Source organism: Carcharodon carcharias, chromosome 17 (genome assembly GCF_017639515.1).
Source record: "Carcharodon carcharias isolate sCarCar2 chromosome 17, sCarCar2.pri, whole genome shotgun sequence".
Taxonomy (NCBI): Eukaryota; Metazoa; Chordata; class Chondrichthyes; order Lamniformes; family Lamnidae; genus Carcharodon; species Carcharodon carcharias.
Window position 1 is genome coordinate 104,577,807 of NC_054483.1, and position 17,170 is coordinate 104,594,976.

The 17,170-nt window shown below is 46.7% G+C and overlaps 1 protein-coding gene across 1 annotated transcript in view; it reads left to right on the plus strand.

The window, feature by feature from the left end:
- Positions 1-3,101, plus strand: part of cpn1 (carboxypeptidase N, polypeptide 1) — a 28,723-nt gene extending 25,622 nt beyond the window's left edge. Inside the window, exons 8-9 of the mRNA XM_041209172.1 lie at positions 1,916-2,034; positions 2,906-3,101. Of these exons, the coding sequence (XP_041065106.1) occupies positions 1,916-2,034; positions 2,906-3,085 (299 nt within the window). The 3' untranslated portion in view covers positions 3,086-3,101. The remainder of the gene's footprint in view (positions 1-1,915; positions 2,035-2,905) is intronic.
- Positions 3,102-17,170: the final 14,069 nt, after the last annotated feature.

The window sequence follows — 17,170 nt, forward strand, 5'->3', positions numbered from 1 at the left end:
TGGCCTGCATCCAAGGGTTTTAAAGGAAGTGGCTGCAGATAGTGGAGGCATCGGTCGAAATATTCCAGAACTCACTGGATTCCAGGAGGGTCCCAGCAGATTGGAAAACTGTTAATGTGATACCCCTGATCAAGAAGGGAGGGAGACAAAAAGCAGGAAACTATAGGCCAGTCAGCCTAGCATCTACAGTCCATTTTTAAGGAAATAGCAGGAATTTGAGAAAAGCTTAACAGAATCAAACAGAGTCAACATGGTTTTGTGAAAGGGAAATCATGTTTGACAAATTTGCTACAGTCCTTTTTTAATTCATTCACGGGATGTGGATGTCACTGGCTGGGCCCGCATTTATTGCCCATCCCTAGTTGCCCTTGAGAAGGTGGTGGTGAGCTGCCTTCTTGAACCGCTGCAGTCCATGTGGTGTAGGTACACCCACAGTGCTGTTAGGAAGGGGGTTCCAGCGTTTTGACCCAGCGACAGTGAAGGAACGGCGATATATTTCCAAGTCAGGATGGTGAGTGACTTGGAGGGGAACTTCCAGGTGGTGGTGTTCCCATTTATCTGCTGCCCTTGTCCTTCCATATGGTAGTGGTCGTGGGTTTGGAAGGTGCTGTCTAAGGAGCCTTAGTGAATTCCTGCAGGATATAACAAACAGAGTTGATAAAGGGGAATGGGTAGATGTAATGTATTTGGATTTTCAGAAGGCATTCGATAAGGTGCCACATAAAAGGCTATTGCACAAGATAGGAGCTCAAAGTATTGGGGTAATATATTAGCATGGATTGAGGATTGGGTAACACATAGAAGACAGAGAGTCAGGATTAATGGGTCTTTTTCAGGTTGGAAAGACAGAACTAGTGGAGTGCCACAAGGATCGGTCCGAGGTCCTCAATTATTTACTATATATTAATGATTTGGAGGAGGGGGCAGAGAATAATGTATCCAAATTTGCTGATGATACAAAAATAGGTGGGAGGGCATGTTGTGATGAGAACATAAGGAATCTGCAAGGGGATATAGACAGGTTGAGTGACTGGGCAAAAACTTGGCAGATGGAGTTTAATGTAGGAAATTGTAAGGTCATGCACTTTGGTAGGAAGACTCAAAAGGAAAACTGTTATTTAAATGGAGAGACTCCAAAAAAGGTGCAGCACAGAGGGATCTGGGTGTTCTTGTGCATGAAACACAAAAAGTTAGCATGCAGGTGCAGCAAGTAATTAAAATGGCAAATGGAATTTTGGCCTGTATTGCTAGGGGGTTGGAATTTAAAAATAGGGAAGTCCTGTTACAACTGTACAGGGTGTTGGTGAGGCCGCACCTGGAGTACTGTGTACAGTTTTGGTCCCCATATTTAAGAAAGGATATACTGGCATTGGAGGCAGTTGAAAAGAAATTCGCTAGGCTGATTCCTGGGATGAGGAGGTTGATTTATCATGAACGGCTAAACAGGTTAGGCCTTTACTCATTAGAGTTTAGTAGAGTAAGGGGTGATCTTATTGAAACGTATAAGATCCTGAGGGGGCTTGACAGGGTAGATGTTTCCACTAGTGGGGGAATCTCGAACTAGGGGACATAGTTACAGAATAAGGGGACACTCATTTAAAACTGAGATTTGAAGGAATTTCTTCTGTCAGAGGGAAATGAATGTCAGGAATTCTCTACTCCAGAGAATTGTGGAGGCTAGATCACTAAAAGTATTTAAAGAGGAGGTAGATAGAGTTTTGAAATATCGGGGAGTTGAGGGCTTTGAGGAGCTGGCATGATAGAGGAGTTGAGGCCCGGGACAGATCAGCCATGATCTTATTGAATGGCGGGGCAGGCTTGAGGGGCTGAATGGCCTACTCCTCCTATTTCTTTTATACTTACATAACAATGAGATGGATATATTTGGGTGAAGGTTATTTGGTTTTGTTTTGAGGTGTTGGTGGGGACTATTTCCGTCTATTGTTGCCGGGCAAGTACGTGGTCACAGCATCGGCGCCCGGTTACCAGAATCAAGCCATTCTTGTCGATGTTGGTGCCGATGAACCGACACGGGTGAGTCGCTCTTCCCAATATTTATTATTCTCTACTGCACAGCTACAACTTTCATTTGTATAGCACCTTTAATGCAGTATGATGTCCCAAAACACTTTGCAGTATTATAATCAAACAAAGTTTGATACAGAGCCACCAGTTATTCCAACACCTCCCCCCAGCCCCCCACTCCGGCTGGTCTCTCGCATTCTACTCTCTGTAAACAGAATCACAGAATGTTGCAGTGCAGAAGGAGGCCATTTGGCCCATCGTGTCTGCACTGGCTCTCCGAATGAACATAATGACTTGGTGCCATTCCCCTGCCTTTAGGTCATCCAAACCCCTGCTGCCCGTGTCCTTACTCACACCATGTCCCATTCACCCTTCACCCTCGGGCTCGCTGACCTATATTATCTCTCCTGTTCCAGCAGTGCCTCGGTGTTAGAATTCTCATCTTTATTTTCAAAGTCCCTCCATGGCCCTGCTCCCTCCCTATCTCTGTAACCCCCTCCAACCCACAAACCCTTTGACATCTCTGCTCTCCCCTAATTCTGGCCTCTCGACGACCCCCAATATTAAACCGTGACGCCATTGGCCGAGTCTTCAGTTTCTGAGGCCCCAAGCTCTGGAATTCCATCCCTAAACCTCTCAAACTTTCTACCTCACTTTCCTCCTTAAGACACAAGTTTTTGGTCATATCTGAATGACTCGGCATCATGCTTTGTTCGAGCGCTCATGTGAAGTACCCTTGGGGTGTTTTACTACGTTAAAGGCGCTATATAAATGCAAGTTGTTGGTTTCTAGCTTTCTGATAGAAAAAAAAATTAACTCTGCTTCTTCAGCTTGGCCGTTGAGCCTCCCCCTGAGTTGTGAAAATCTGATCTCCTCCCAGGTGGACTTCCATTTGGTGCCAAAAGCGGTTGCGCCCAGCACCGGTATGCCCACCATCTCGCTGCCGCCGGTCACCACCAGCAGAGCTCCCCTTCGCAGAGTGGGCCCACAGTCGACCTGGGAGGGATCCCCGATGTCGAGGAAACACCGGCGTCCACGACGCCGTCTCCGAGGGCACTGAACCCCAGTCCTCCCCCCCCCCCCGCCACCCCCCACCCCGACCCTCTCCCTCACCCTCACTCAATCTTCCACCAAATCAAACCCTTTTCACTCAACCAATTCTTCACGAAGAGGTGTCAGGGAAACAACAGGCTGAAACCTTTCGGGAGAACTCCGCCTCAGGAAGGACATCCGAGCAGAGATATTTTATCTTTCAAGTTTTGCTGTATGTGTTTTCGTTTTAACATTAAAATTCTGCTTTTACTTGTTTTATTTTAAGTCAAGAGTAGGGGTTGCCAACTGTAACTGGACATCCCAAGAGGTTTATCCTGTGACCTCCAGCTGCCCCGCCCCCAAGCTTCCACCATTGGTCACCCAACGCATCTGTCATTGGTGCAGCCAATCAGAAAGTGACTGAACTCTTTGTTACCTAATTGGATGATTCCTAACTGTTAGTCAAACTGCCTCCTATATCGTTATAGTTAATGAACAGATGTTTTTAAAGAAATGTTTGAATAGCACAATTTATTTTATGACCTCAGTGATTTTTCTCACTGGGTTTTGCAAGATTCATGTTTCGGAAGATGAATCTTCACTTTCTGGGTACTCCAGGGCAATTCTGGAGGGCTGGCAACCCCAGTTGTCAAGTGAGTGTTCAATGGAGATGACCTGAGGCCTGCACTAGGCTCCTTTGACAAGTCTTTCCTGTTCGTCTGTTTTTACAAAATACCTGTGGCATCACTCTAGTTCCCACCCTGCCGGGGAGTTTGGAGTAATTTGATGATTTGTTTCAGCCAAAAAAAACCTTTTTTTAACCATTAATCTTAACCGTTTCCATGACAGCAGACAAGATGGCCAACAGTCTTTGGTAGGAGTGCATTTGTCATCCAACTATTGCCACTAGGAGTCTTGCTGGTGGTGTTTGGCTATGGGTGGGAGAAACACAACCTCACCTCATGAAACATGAAGCACCATTGTCTCGCGCTCTCTTCCCATTCTGCCCGGATATAAAAGCCAAGGCCTCTGCTTGGGATGGCTCTCATTGGAGCCAGAAGAGCCACCTTTGCCTTGGACAGTCCGGCTGTGGCTGCTCCTCTTGTTTGGTTCCATTTAGATCTTTGGCTTTAAGCCTTGAATGACAAATGACTGCACAAATCACTCTTTGTGTCAAAAATTGGCAACAGGTATGATATTTAAAGTTGACATATAAAATGTCGTGAATAATGTAATGGGTCATGTGACACAATGCGCAAACTGTAATTGGATAGGGTTATCCACTCCTTGGTTGATATAACCTGATTAGTCACGTGACGTTTACCATTATTTGATTGGTCCAAGATTAGAAGTATGGTATTTTCCAGCATTGAGAGACTATTCAGCCCATCAGTGCAAGCTCTCTCTGGGAGTATGTGATGGGACAGTGTAGATGGAGCTTTACCCTGTATCTAACCTTGTGCCATATTGTTCTGGGAGTGTTTGCAGACAGCGTAGAGGGAGCTTTACTCTGTGTCTAACTCTGTGCTTTAGCTGTCCTGGAAGTGTTTGATGGGACAATGTAGATCTGGATTCTGGGAGAAGATACCAAGGGGCCTGCCTCTCTGCCCTTACCCCAACAATATCAATTCTGCCCTGGGATCAGCACAAAAGCCATAGCAGTCATGTGACCTGTCCAATCTCACCTCCTGACAAACCAGCAATTCATTCACAAAGTTCAACACTAATCCGTCAGCAATATTTTGAATACGTTTTTCACTGTTTAGATCCAATAATAAAGTGTTATTTTATGATGTGAGATGTGCGATTTATTCCCATTATTCAACTGTCCTGTCTCAACACCCTCTGCTCCAGATTCCACCAGTGATTATTCTGTTTCAATTATCCGCGCACGGGCATCACAGTTTTGATAAAGAGAGAGGCTTCCGGGTACTGAAACCGTGAGACAATAAACCCAGAGCATGTACCCGGCTGTAATATTTGGATGGGACCTGGTTAGGGCCCCAGTGAGGGGGGTAAAGCTGATGGGCCATGCCTGCAGAATCCAAGGAAGGACAAAAGCTCACACAGCCACACTCAAACCATCGGAAAAGTAAAAACAACTGAAAGCTACGGACCAGGAGACAATGGATTGAGTTACTTGTGTGTAATATGCTTTGGGTTGGAATGCTGGAAACAGACAGAAATGCGCAGGATGAAATGGCAGCAAAACTGCACAAGCAGTGTCTGCATGAGAGAAACACTAACCATTTATTTAACCACAAAGAGTGCAATCTGAAGTAATGGGGGGGAAATGGCAATCTGTATCTAACCCCGTGTTGTACCTGTCCTGGGAGTGTTTGATGGGGACAGTGTAGAGGGAGCTTTACTCTGTATCTAACCCTGTGCTGTACCTGTCCTGGGAGTGTTTGATGGGGACAGTGTAGAGGGAGTTTTACTCTGTATCTAACCCCGTGCTGTACCTGTCCTGGGAGTGTTTGATGGTGACAATTTAGAGGGAGCTTTACTCTATATCTAACCCCGTGCTGTACCTGTCCTGGGAGTTCTTGATGGGGACATTGTAGAGGGAGCTTTACTCTGTATCTAACCCCATGCTGTACCTGTCCTGGGAGTTCTTGATGGGGACAGTGTAGAGGGAGCTTTACTCTGTATCTAACCCCATGCTGTACCTGTCCTGGGAGAGTTTGATGGAGACAGTGCAGAGGGAGCTTTACTCTGTATCTAACCCCGTGCTGTACCTGTCCTGGGAGTGTTTGATGGGGACAGTGTAGAGGGAGCTTTACTCTGTATCTAACCCCACGCTGTACCTGTCCTGGGGGTGTTTGATGGGGACAGTGTAGAGGGAGTTTTACTCTGTATCTAACCCCGTGCTGTACCTGTCCTGGGAGTGTTTGATGGGGACAGTGTAGAGGGAGCTTTACTCTGTATCTAACCCCGTGCTGTACCTGTCCTGGGAGTGTTTGATGGGGACAGTGTAGAGGGAGATTTACTCTGTATCTAACCCCGTGCTGTACCTGCCCAGCTGAATATAAGCATTCAGGGTGGGCACTCACTCGGGCTGGTTTTTCCTCCTCTTACCTGGTCTGTCGAGGTGCCACAAACTGGAATAATCTTTGGTTGAAATGTGCAAGCGTCTTGTGAGCTGCAGTTCCATTGAGGTGCTGAGCATCAGTTCAGTTGTGGGTGAGGTTTGTAGCTGGCTGCTGTGTGTCCCTGCACATGGAGCTCGACTGCAAAGTCGACATCGAAAGCTGTGTAAATAACCCAATGGTTTGGGAAATGAAACATGGTGTCGTTACACTGTGGTTGGGAGCGGATGTATAAATAGCCAGCAGCAGAGGCTACACTCAATATGTTGTCCCTTGTCAGTTTGCTTTGTTAGGTGTGGCTCTGTGGGTCTCACCTCAGAGTCAGACAGTTTGAACCCCAATGCAGTCAAGTATATGATTTGGGCAGACACAGCAAAATAGGAACAGGTGTAGACCACTCGGCTCCCTGAGCCTGCTCTGCCTTTCAGTAAGATTATGTCTGATCTGTTTATGTTTCGAATTCCACATTTCCATCTACCCATGATAACCTTTGATCCTTTGCCTAACAAGAATCGATCTAGCTCCGCTTTAAAATATTCAATGCCTTCTGAGGCAGAGAATTCCAAAGTCGCACAACCCTCTGAGAGAAAAAATTCTCCTCATCTCTGTCCTAAAAGGGCAACCCCTAATTTTAAAACAGTGCCCCCCCCAGCTCTGCACTCACCCACAAGAAGAAACATCCTTTCCACGTCCACCTTGTCAAGGCCGTTCAGGATCTTGTATACTTCAATCAAACCACCCCTCACTCTTCTGAACTCCAAAGGAAACAAGCCCAGTCTGTCCAACCTTTCCTCATAAGAGAACCCACTCATTCCAGGTATCAATCCAGTAAACCTCCTCTGAACCGCCTCCAATGTATTTACATCCTTAAATAAGGAGACCAAAACTATGCACAGTATTCGAGGTGCAGTCTCACCAATGCCCCCGTAACCAAAGCATAACATCCTTATTTTTATGTTCAATTCCTCTTATAATAAGGGATAGCATTCCATTAGCCTTCTTGACTGCAGGGTGTATTTGCATACTAAATTTTTGTGACTCACGCACTAGAACCCTAGTTCTAGATCCCTCAGAGCACCTCGGAATCATGCAGACATTCTCCGTTTAAGTAATACTCTGCTTTTTTATTCTTCCTGCCAAAGTGAACAACTTCACATTTCCCCACATTATCCTCCATCTGCCGAATTTTTGCTCACTCACTGAGCCTATCTATATCTGTCTGAAACATGTTTTCCTACCTACCTTTGTGTCATCTGCAAATTTAGCTACCACGCCTTTGCTCCCCTCATTTAAGTCAGTACTGAGGGAGTGCTGTACTGTTGGAGATGTGGCCTTTTGGATGTGACTTTAAACTGATGCCCCATCTGCTCCATCACGTAGATGTGAAAGATCCCATGGTGACACTGAAACCATTGTTGACTGTTGTATAAATCCATCCAGTTGGCTAATGTCTTTTAGGGAAGGAAATCGACCATCTTTACCTGTGGTTTGGTCGACATGTGACTCCAGACCACAGGTTGACCCTTAAGAGCTCTCTGAAATATCCTAGTAAGTCACTCAGTTGTATCAAACCACTACAGAATAATAAGGAACGAAACCAGACAGGCACTGGAAACAACAGTAAAACCAGCCCTGTCGAGCCTGCAATGTCCTCCTTACATTTCGGGTGTTGTGCCAAAATTGGGAGAGCTGTCTTACAGACAAGCCAAGCAACAGTCTGGTATAGCCATACAGAGTCTTACTGTACAGATGAGGTCCCAGACACCGCCATCACCATCCCTGGGTATGTCCTGTCCCAACAGCAGGACAGACTCAACAGAGGTGCTGGCTCAGTGGTTTACAGTCGGGAGGGAGTTGCCCTGTGAGTCCCCAACATCGACTCCGGACCCCATGATGTCTCATGACATCAGGTCAAATATGGGCAAGGAAACCTCCTGCTAATTACCACATACCGCCCTCCCTCAGCTAATGATCAGTGCTCCTCCATGTTAAACACCACTTGGAGGAAGTGCTGAGGGTAGCAAGGGTGCAGAATGTACTCTGGGTGGGGGACTTAAATGTCCATGACCAAGAGTGACTCAGTAGCACCATTACTGGCTGAATCCTAAAGGACATAGCTGCTAGACTGGGTCTGCGGCATGTGGTGAGGGAACCAACAAGAGGGAAATACACATTTGACCTCATCCTCACCAACCTGCCTGCCACAGATGCATCTGTCCAGGACAATCTTGGTAGGAGTGACAACCGCACAGTCCTTGTGGAGATGAAGTTCCATCTTCAGGTTGAGGATACTCTCCATTGTGTTGTGTGGCACTACCACCATGCTAAATGGGATAGATTTCAAACAGATCTAGTAACTCAAGATTGGGCATTCATGAGGCACTGTGGGCCATCAGCAGCAGCAGAATTATGCTTGAACACAATCTGTAACCTCATGGCCTGGTATATCCCCCACCCTACTATTACCATCAAGCCAGGAGGTCAACCTTGCTTCAATGAAGAGTGCAGGAGGTCATGCCAGGAGCAGCACCAGACATACCTAAAAATGAGGTATCAACCTGGTGAAGCTATAACACAGGACTACTAGTGTGCCAACAGCATAAGTAGCAAGTGATAGACAGAGCTAAATGATCCCACAGCCAATGGATCAGATCTAAGCTCTGCAGTCCTGTCACATTCAGTCATGAATGGTGATGGACAATTGAACAACTCACTGGAGGAGGAGGCTCCACAAATATCCCCATCCTCAATAATGGGGGAGCCCAGTACATCTTTGCAAACCACAAGGCTGAAGCATTTGCTACAATCTTCAACCAGAAGTGAACGATTCACCTTGGCCTCTTTGGAGGTCCCCAGCCTCACTGATGCCAGTCTTCAGCCAATTCAATTCACTCCATGTGATATCAAGAAACTGAAGGCACTGGATACTGCAAAGGCTATGGGCCCTGACAATATTCCGGCAATAGTACTGAAGACTTGTGCTACAGAACTTGCTGCCCCCCTAGCCAAGCTGTTCCATTACAGCTACAACACCGGCATCTACCCAGCTATGTGGAAAATCGCCCAGGTATGTTCTGTCCACAAAAAGCAGGACAAATCCAACCCAGCCAATTACTGCCCATTTGTCTACTCTCGATCATCAGCAAAGTGATGGATGGTGTCGTCGACAGTGCTGTCAAGCGGCACTTACTCAGCAATAACCTGCTAACTGATGCTCAGTTTGGGTTCCACCAGAGCCACCAGCTCCTGAGCTCATTACAGCCTTGATTCAAACATGGACAAAAGAGCTCAACTCAATAGGGGAGGTGAGAGTGACTGCCCTGACATCAAGGCAGCATTTGAGCGAGTGTGGCATCAAGGATCTCTAGCAAAACTGGAGTCAATGGAAATCAGGGGGAAAATTCTCCGCTGGTAGGAGTCATACCTAGCACAAAAGAAGATGGTTGTGGTTGTTAAATGTCAATCATCTCATTTCCAGGACACCACTGCAGGAGTTCCTCAGGGTAGTGTCCTAGGTCCAATGATCTTCAGCTGCTCCATCAATGACCTGCCTTCCATCAAAAGGTCAGAAGTGGGGATGTTCGCTGATGATTGCACAAGTTCAGTACCATTGGCGACTCCTCAGATACTGAAGCAGTCGTGTCCAAGTGCAGCAAGATCTGGACAATATTCAGCCTTGGGCTGATAAGTGGCAAGTAACATTCACATCATACAAGTCCCAGGCAATGACCATCACCAACAAGAGAGAATTTAAACATCTCCCCTTGACATTCAATGGCATTACCATTGCTGAATCCCCCACTATCAACATCCTAGGGATTACCATTGTCCAGAAACTGAACTGGACCAGCCACATAAATGCTGTAGCTACAAGAACAGGTCAGAGGCTAGGAATCCAGCGGTGAATAACTCGCCTCCTGCCTCCCCAAAACTTGTCCACCATCTACAAGGCACAAGTCAGGAGTGTGATGGAATACTCCCCACTTGCCTGGATGAGTGCAGCTCCAACAACACTCAAGAAGCTCGACACCATCCAGGACAAAGCAGCCCACTTGATTGGCACCACATCCACAAACATTCACTCCCTCCACCACTGACGCACAGTGGCAGCAATATGGACCATCTACAAGATGCATGCAGCAATTCACCAAGGCTCTTTAGACATGGACCTTCCAAACCCATGACCTCTACCACCTAGAAGGACAAAGGCACCAAGCGCATGTGAACACCACTACCTGGAAGTCCCTCTCCAAACCACTCGACATCCTGGCTTGGAAATATATCACCATTCCTTCACTGTCGCTGGGTCAAAATCTTGAAACTCCCTTCCTAACAGCACTGTGAGTGTACCTACACCACAGGGACTGCAGCGGTTCAAGAAGGCAGCTCACCACCACCTTCTCAAGGGCAATTAGGGATGGGCAATAAATGTTGGTCTAGCCTACATCCCATGAAAGATTTTTTAAAATGCTTCTATTTTGAAGAAGAGCAGGGCAGTTCTCTCAGGTGTTCTGGCCAATATTTATTATCCCAATCAGTATCACTAAAACAGATTATTTGTACATTATCACATTGCTGTTTGTGGGATCTTGCTGTGTGGAAATTGGCTGCCGTGTTTCCTATATTACATAAGAAATAGGAATAGGAGTAGACCATTCAGCCCCTCAAGCCCTGCTCTGCCATTCAATAAGATCATGGCTGATCTTCTTGTGTTTTGATTTCCACATTCTCATCTAACCCCGATAACCTTTGATTCCCTTGCTTAACAAGGGCGATCCCTAATTTTAAAACAGTGCCCCTTAGTTCTGGACTCACCAACAAGAGGAAACATCCTTTCCACGTCCACCTTGTCAAGGCCGTTCAGGATCTTGTATACTTCAATCAAACCACCCCTCGCTCTTCTAAACTCCAAAGGAAACAAGCCCAGTCTGTCCAACCTTTCCTCTTAAAACAACCCACTCATTCCAGGTATCAATCCAGTAAATCTCCTCTGAACCGCCTCCAATGCATTTACATCCTTCCTTAAATAAGGAGACCAAAACTGCACACAGTATTCGAGGTGCGGTCTTACCAATGCCCTGTATAACTGTAGCATAACATCCTTACTTTTATGTTCATTCCATCTCATAATAAAGGATAGCATTCCATTAACATTCTTAATTACTTGCTGTACCTGCATACTAACTTTTTGTGATTTATGTACTAAAACACCTAGATCCCTCTACACCTTAGAATTATGCAGCCGTTCTCCATTTAAGTAATACTTTGCTTTTGTTCTTCCTGCCAACGTGAACAATTTCACATTTTCCCACATTAAACTCCATTTCCCAGACCTTTGCCCACTCACTCAACCTATCTATTTCCATCTGCAACCTCCTTATATCCTTTTCACAACATGCTTTCCTACATATCTTTGTGTCATCTGCAAATTTAGCTACTCTGCCTTCAATCCCCTCATCTAAATCAATGATATAAATCATAAAAAGTTGAGGCCCCAGTACAGACTCCTGTGGGACACCACTTGTCACATCCTGCCAAACTGAAAAAGACCAATTTATGCATACTCTCTGTTTTCTGCCAGACAGCCAATCTTCTATCCATGCTAATATGTTACCCCCTCCACCATCTGCTTTTATTTTCCAGAGTAACCTTTGATGTGGCATCTTGTCAAATACCTTCTTGAAATCCAACTACAGTATGTCTACAGGCTCCCCTTTATCCATCGCACATGTTACTCCTTCAAAAAACTTCAATAAACTGGTTAAAGATGATTTTCCTTTCACAAAACTATGCTGACTCTTCCTGATTACCTTGCGCTAAGTGTCCAGCTATAACCTCCTTAATGATCGATTCTAACAATTCCCCATGACAGACGTCAAGCTAACTGACCTCTAGTTTCCTGTTTTCTGCCTCCCTTCCTCCTTGAATAGAGGGGTTATTACAAGTGACTGTGCTTCAAAAGTATTTCATTGGCTATCTCCCATTTGCTGTGGTAACTTTTGTGGAGGTTTGGCACAAAACTCACTCATGTGTGACTTGCATTTCTATAGCACTTACCTCAACTCCCGGGTGTCCCAAAACACTTTTTGGGGGGAGTGGCAGTCAGTAAAAGGACAGTAGGACTGACCTGTGATATGGTGGATTGATGTCCCATTGGATGACAGAATGAATGGTGGACACCTGAATAATTACCTTGTGTCAGTATTTACAGTATTACAGTATTTGCAATATTACAGTATTACAGTATTACAATTACAGTTTTTGCAGTATTACAGTATTTACAATCTCATGAGGTAGTGGGATCCAGATTGCAGGATTTGCTTCATTTTTGTTCCTTCTTTGCTGCTGTTCTGCCTCGTCATGAAGACGTTGGGACTCAAAGTGTGATGCGGCTTGATGGACAAGTTGTCGCCATTTTGAACAATTGGGAACAAAATCCTCCGAGTCATTACTGTCATGCTGCCGTGCTTCAATGAGAGCTTCAGAGTGTTACAGAGTGCTTCGGTGGCCAGATGTGGTGGACCGAGGCATGACTTCTTCCCCATGAAGTGCTTTCACCTGTAAGGATGGTCCGATGTTGACCTCACAGCTCGGACAGCCTGACTAGCTGCAAAGCCTCGTCGAGAGTGAAGACTTCCTTGGCTTGGAGAAGGTCGGAGAGCGAATCGCCCGCGACACCCAGCATGATTCTGCCTTAGATGAGAAGCATTTTCTTTATCCTCCCCTAGAATATTGGTCATTTGGGAGTTGAGAAAACAGGATGTGGACGCTTTTCGGCCATCTGGACACAGTGTCCGATCCATCGAATTTGATTTTTCAGAAGCTTTCCCTGAATGCTTGTGAAACTGGGCTTCATACTTTGGCAGCCACCTCTCTCAAAAGGCCACCATTGACGTGGCGATCCAATACCGGGTCAACAGTGCCAGCGGAGCCTTCTACGGCAGTGAGTGTTTGACAACAAAAGTCCTAGTGTACAGAGCAATTCTCATTACCACAGTCCTGTACTTCACTTAGAGCCGGACTGTGTATCAGTGACACGTAAGAGCACTAGAGAAATTCCATCGGCAATGCCTCTGCCACATCTTCTGGATCCAATGGGAAAGCCCATTGAAAGCCCTAATTAGACTGCATCTGGAGTTATTGGGAGCAACCTTGAGCTCCACACATTAGGAAGCATATATTGGAGGGAGGGAGTGCAGCGTAGATTTACCAGAATGGTATCTGGACTCCAAGGCTTAACTTCAAGGAGAGATGGCACAAATTAAGGTTGTATTCCCTGGAATTTAGAAGGTTAAGGGAGATTTGATTGAAGTTTTCAAGATATTAAGGGGAACAGATAGAGAGAAGCTATTTCCAATGATTTGGGAGTGTAGGACTGGAGGAAGAGTCTAAAAATTAGAGCCAAACCTTTCAGAAGTGAAATTAGGAAACACTTCTACACACAAAGAGTAGTAGAAGTTTAGAACTCTCTTCTGTTCCAGAAGAATCTGGTACATTAGAGTGAACCTGGGACTGAGTACAGTACCGGCCACCGGTGATGTAAGAAGGCACCTGACCTAAAGCTTAGGTCAGTTGTGCAGAGCTAGGGACGTAAGGACTTGCTATGGTGTCCTCCTGTGCTATAAATATGTACATAGTTCAGTAATGTTAATAAAGATGTCTTGGTAACTTCTACAATATTGTTTAATGGTGTCCAAGCAGCACACACCATGGATAGCGACAACCTAATACACCATGGTGGCAGCGGTGGGATAAAATTCCACATCTCCTGTACAAACACTGAAGAAATCAAGAAAAAAACACCAACAATGAATTTCTGCTGGAAACCTCATCCAAGACGCAAGAAGCTGAGAAAATGCACATGGAGAGCTCCAGAGAAAGAAGATCCAGGCAACAGAACAAAAGACGCAAGTTAAACTTAAGCTAGAGTCTCCACTGAATCCCTGTGGAAGCAGCTTCAAGAAAGCAGAGCGAGCACTCAGCAGCCTGCTGGGTGGGATCAAGTCTCTTTTTATAAGAAGCCCCAGGAAAGTCAGCCCTGGGAACTGTTTCTTTTCAAAACCAGGAAGGCAGAAAATTCAGTTGCGTGTTTGACGCTAGCCTGATCTCCAGCTCAGCGCCCTCTCCGCGTGCCCCTCACCTCCCCGAGTCCAGAGCACCCCAAAGGAGCAAAAGAAAACCGGTGAACGCGGGGAAATCCCATTAATCAAAAGCCTGAGCATCTCGCAAATTTTCGGCCTCCCAGCCAGAGAGGCCTCTACCCTCCTGACCCAGACCCAATCCGCAGCACGCCAACTCCATTCCGCAGCCCACAGTCACAACCCGACTCCTTCCTCATCACAGATCGTCACTGCCATTTTAAAAGTTGCGCCAAAAATCCGGAAAGCCGGCGAAAATCTTCTCCTGGGTAATACCGGCGGCGTCATTTTAAAATCCTCCGATTTCTTACGGGGACACCCACACTTTAAAATTTTTCAACCATGAATCACAATTCCTCATTGCCACCCCCAAGGTGACTTACCTATGGCCCGGACCATCTCGCAATTGGAGTTATTGGAGAAAAATGTTCCTCAGATATAGCACAGCTGCAGGCTTGAGTCAAAAGTCAGAGGCAGAACAAGCTTGCAGGTTACTTTATTCAGCTGGGCCACTTGCAAACAATGTCATTGCCAGGCAAGTCACCGATGAATCGCCTGCTAAGTTTGAAGATGTTTTAAAATCTTTTGACTTCTTTTTCAACCTGTGATCCCAACAAGGCCTTGGAACGTGTCAAATGGAACAGGAGAGTCGAACAGCCTGGGGAGCCTGTCCATTTGTTTATCAACGACCTCTACCGCATGCTGGAAGGATGTGAATACAGAGATCCAAAATCAGAACTCATCTGAGACAGAATCGTGGTGGGTGTCGCGGACGATTCACTCTCCGACCTTCTCCAAGCCAAGGAAGACCTCACTCTCGACGAGGCTGTCCAGCTAGTCAGGCTAGTCTGAGCTGCGAGGCCAACATCGGACCATTCTTAGAGGTGACAGCATGGGGCAGGAGCCATGCTTCGGTCCACCACACCTAGCCCACCATCTGAGCTAGGGTGAGCCAACCCTCAACTGCCCTGCTGAGCAACTGTGCCAGTGCAGCAGGGCGAAACACACCCGGAGGAATGTCCGGCCAGTGCTGCTAAATGCTTCCACTGTCACAGACAGGGCCACTTCAGCAGGCCATGCCAGTCACGCCCGCCGCACCGTGTGGACAATCCGAGAGCCAGGGCTACTGAACCAGGGGACACACAGCCCTTCTGCTGGGTGACATCAGACGATGCGACTCCTCCTTCGGGTAGGCAGACAGCTCAGTAAGCAGCCATCTAACCAACTTCAAGTTTGATGTCGGCGCTGGAGTGACAGTCTTATCAAACCATGGACACCCCACTCTACGGTGCAGCAGGGGAGTCCCAACTCCTGGTCATTGGAACGATTCAAGAGTCATTAAGGTACAGCGAGAAACAGATCACAGAAGTTATGTACGTCGTGTGAAATCAGCCCTTTTCACTCCTCAGTAGAGACTCCTGCATAGCTCTCGACCTGCTTCAACTGGCAGAAGATGTGAAGCCAACCATGGTCCGCAGCCAAGAACACGTCCTCCCGATGTTGACCAAAAACACTGGAAAAACTCAGTGAGTCTGGCAGCATCTGTGGAGAAACAGATTTAACGTTTCGAGTCCGTATGAGCCTTCTTCAGAGCTGAGGAGAGGTGGAAATGTGATGAAATTTATACTGTTTAAGAGGGGTAGGGCAGGTGGAGCTGGAGGTGGAGCCCCTTCCTTGACCTCTCTGTCTACATTTCTGGTGATAGACTGTCCACCAATATTCATTACAATCCCACTGACTCCCACAGCTACCTCGACTACAGCTCCTCACATCCCGCTTCCTGTAAGAACTCCTTCTCATTCTCTCAGTTCCTTCGTCTCCATCGTTTCTGTTCCAATGATGCCACTTTCCAAAATGGTGCTTCCTTCTTCCTTAACTGATGTTTCCCACCAATGGTGGTTGACAGGGCCCTCAACCGTGTCCGGCCCATCTCCCACGCCTCTGCCCTCACACCTTCCTCTTCCTCCCAGAACCATGTTAAGGTCCCCCTTGTCCTCACTTAACCCCCTTGTCCTCACTTATCACCCCACCAGCCTCCGTATTCAAAGGATCATCCTCTGCCATTTCTGCCAACTCCAGCATGATGCCACCACCAAACACATCTTCCCTTCACCACCTCCCACCCTCGGTCGGCATTCCACAGGGACCGTTGCCTCCTGGACACCCTGGTCCACTCCTCCATCACCCCCAACACCTCATCCCATTCCCATGGCACCTTCCCATGCAATCTCAGAAGGTGCAACACCTGCCCCTTTACCTCCTCCTTCCTCACCGTCCAAGGCCCAAACATTCCTTTCAGGTGAAGCAGCATTTCACTTGCACTTCCCTCAATTTAGTCTACTGCATTCGCTGCTCCCAATGTGGTCACCTCTACATTGGACAGACCAAACGCAGACTGGGTGACCGCTTTGTGGAACACCTTCGGTCTGTCCGCAAGCATTACCCACACCTCCCTGTCGCTTGCCATTTCAACATACCACCCTGCTCTCATGCCCACATGTCTGTCCTTGGCTTGCTGCAATGTTCCAGTGAAGCTCAACACAAACTGGAGGAACAGCACCTCATCTTCCGACCAGGCACTTTACAGCCTTCCGGACTGAATATTGAGTTCAACAGCTTCAGACCATGAGCTCTCTCTCCTCCATCCTCACCCCCTTTCTTTTAAGCCCACTTTTTTCTATTCATTTTTATTTTTTATCCATTTATTTTTATTTTTATTTTTATTCATTTATCCGTGGTTTTATCCCTTTTTTAATCCCCCCTTCTATCCCATTTTCTATCCTTTTTTTTCCCCACCACTGCCACCCACCCGTGCCGCCCCCCCACCACACCCCCCCCCCCACCATTCCCTACAGGTCTGTTACTTGTTCAATGTTGTTCGTTCAC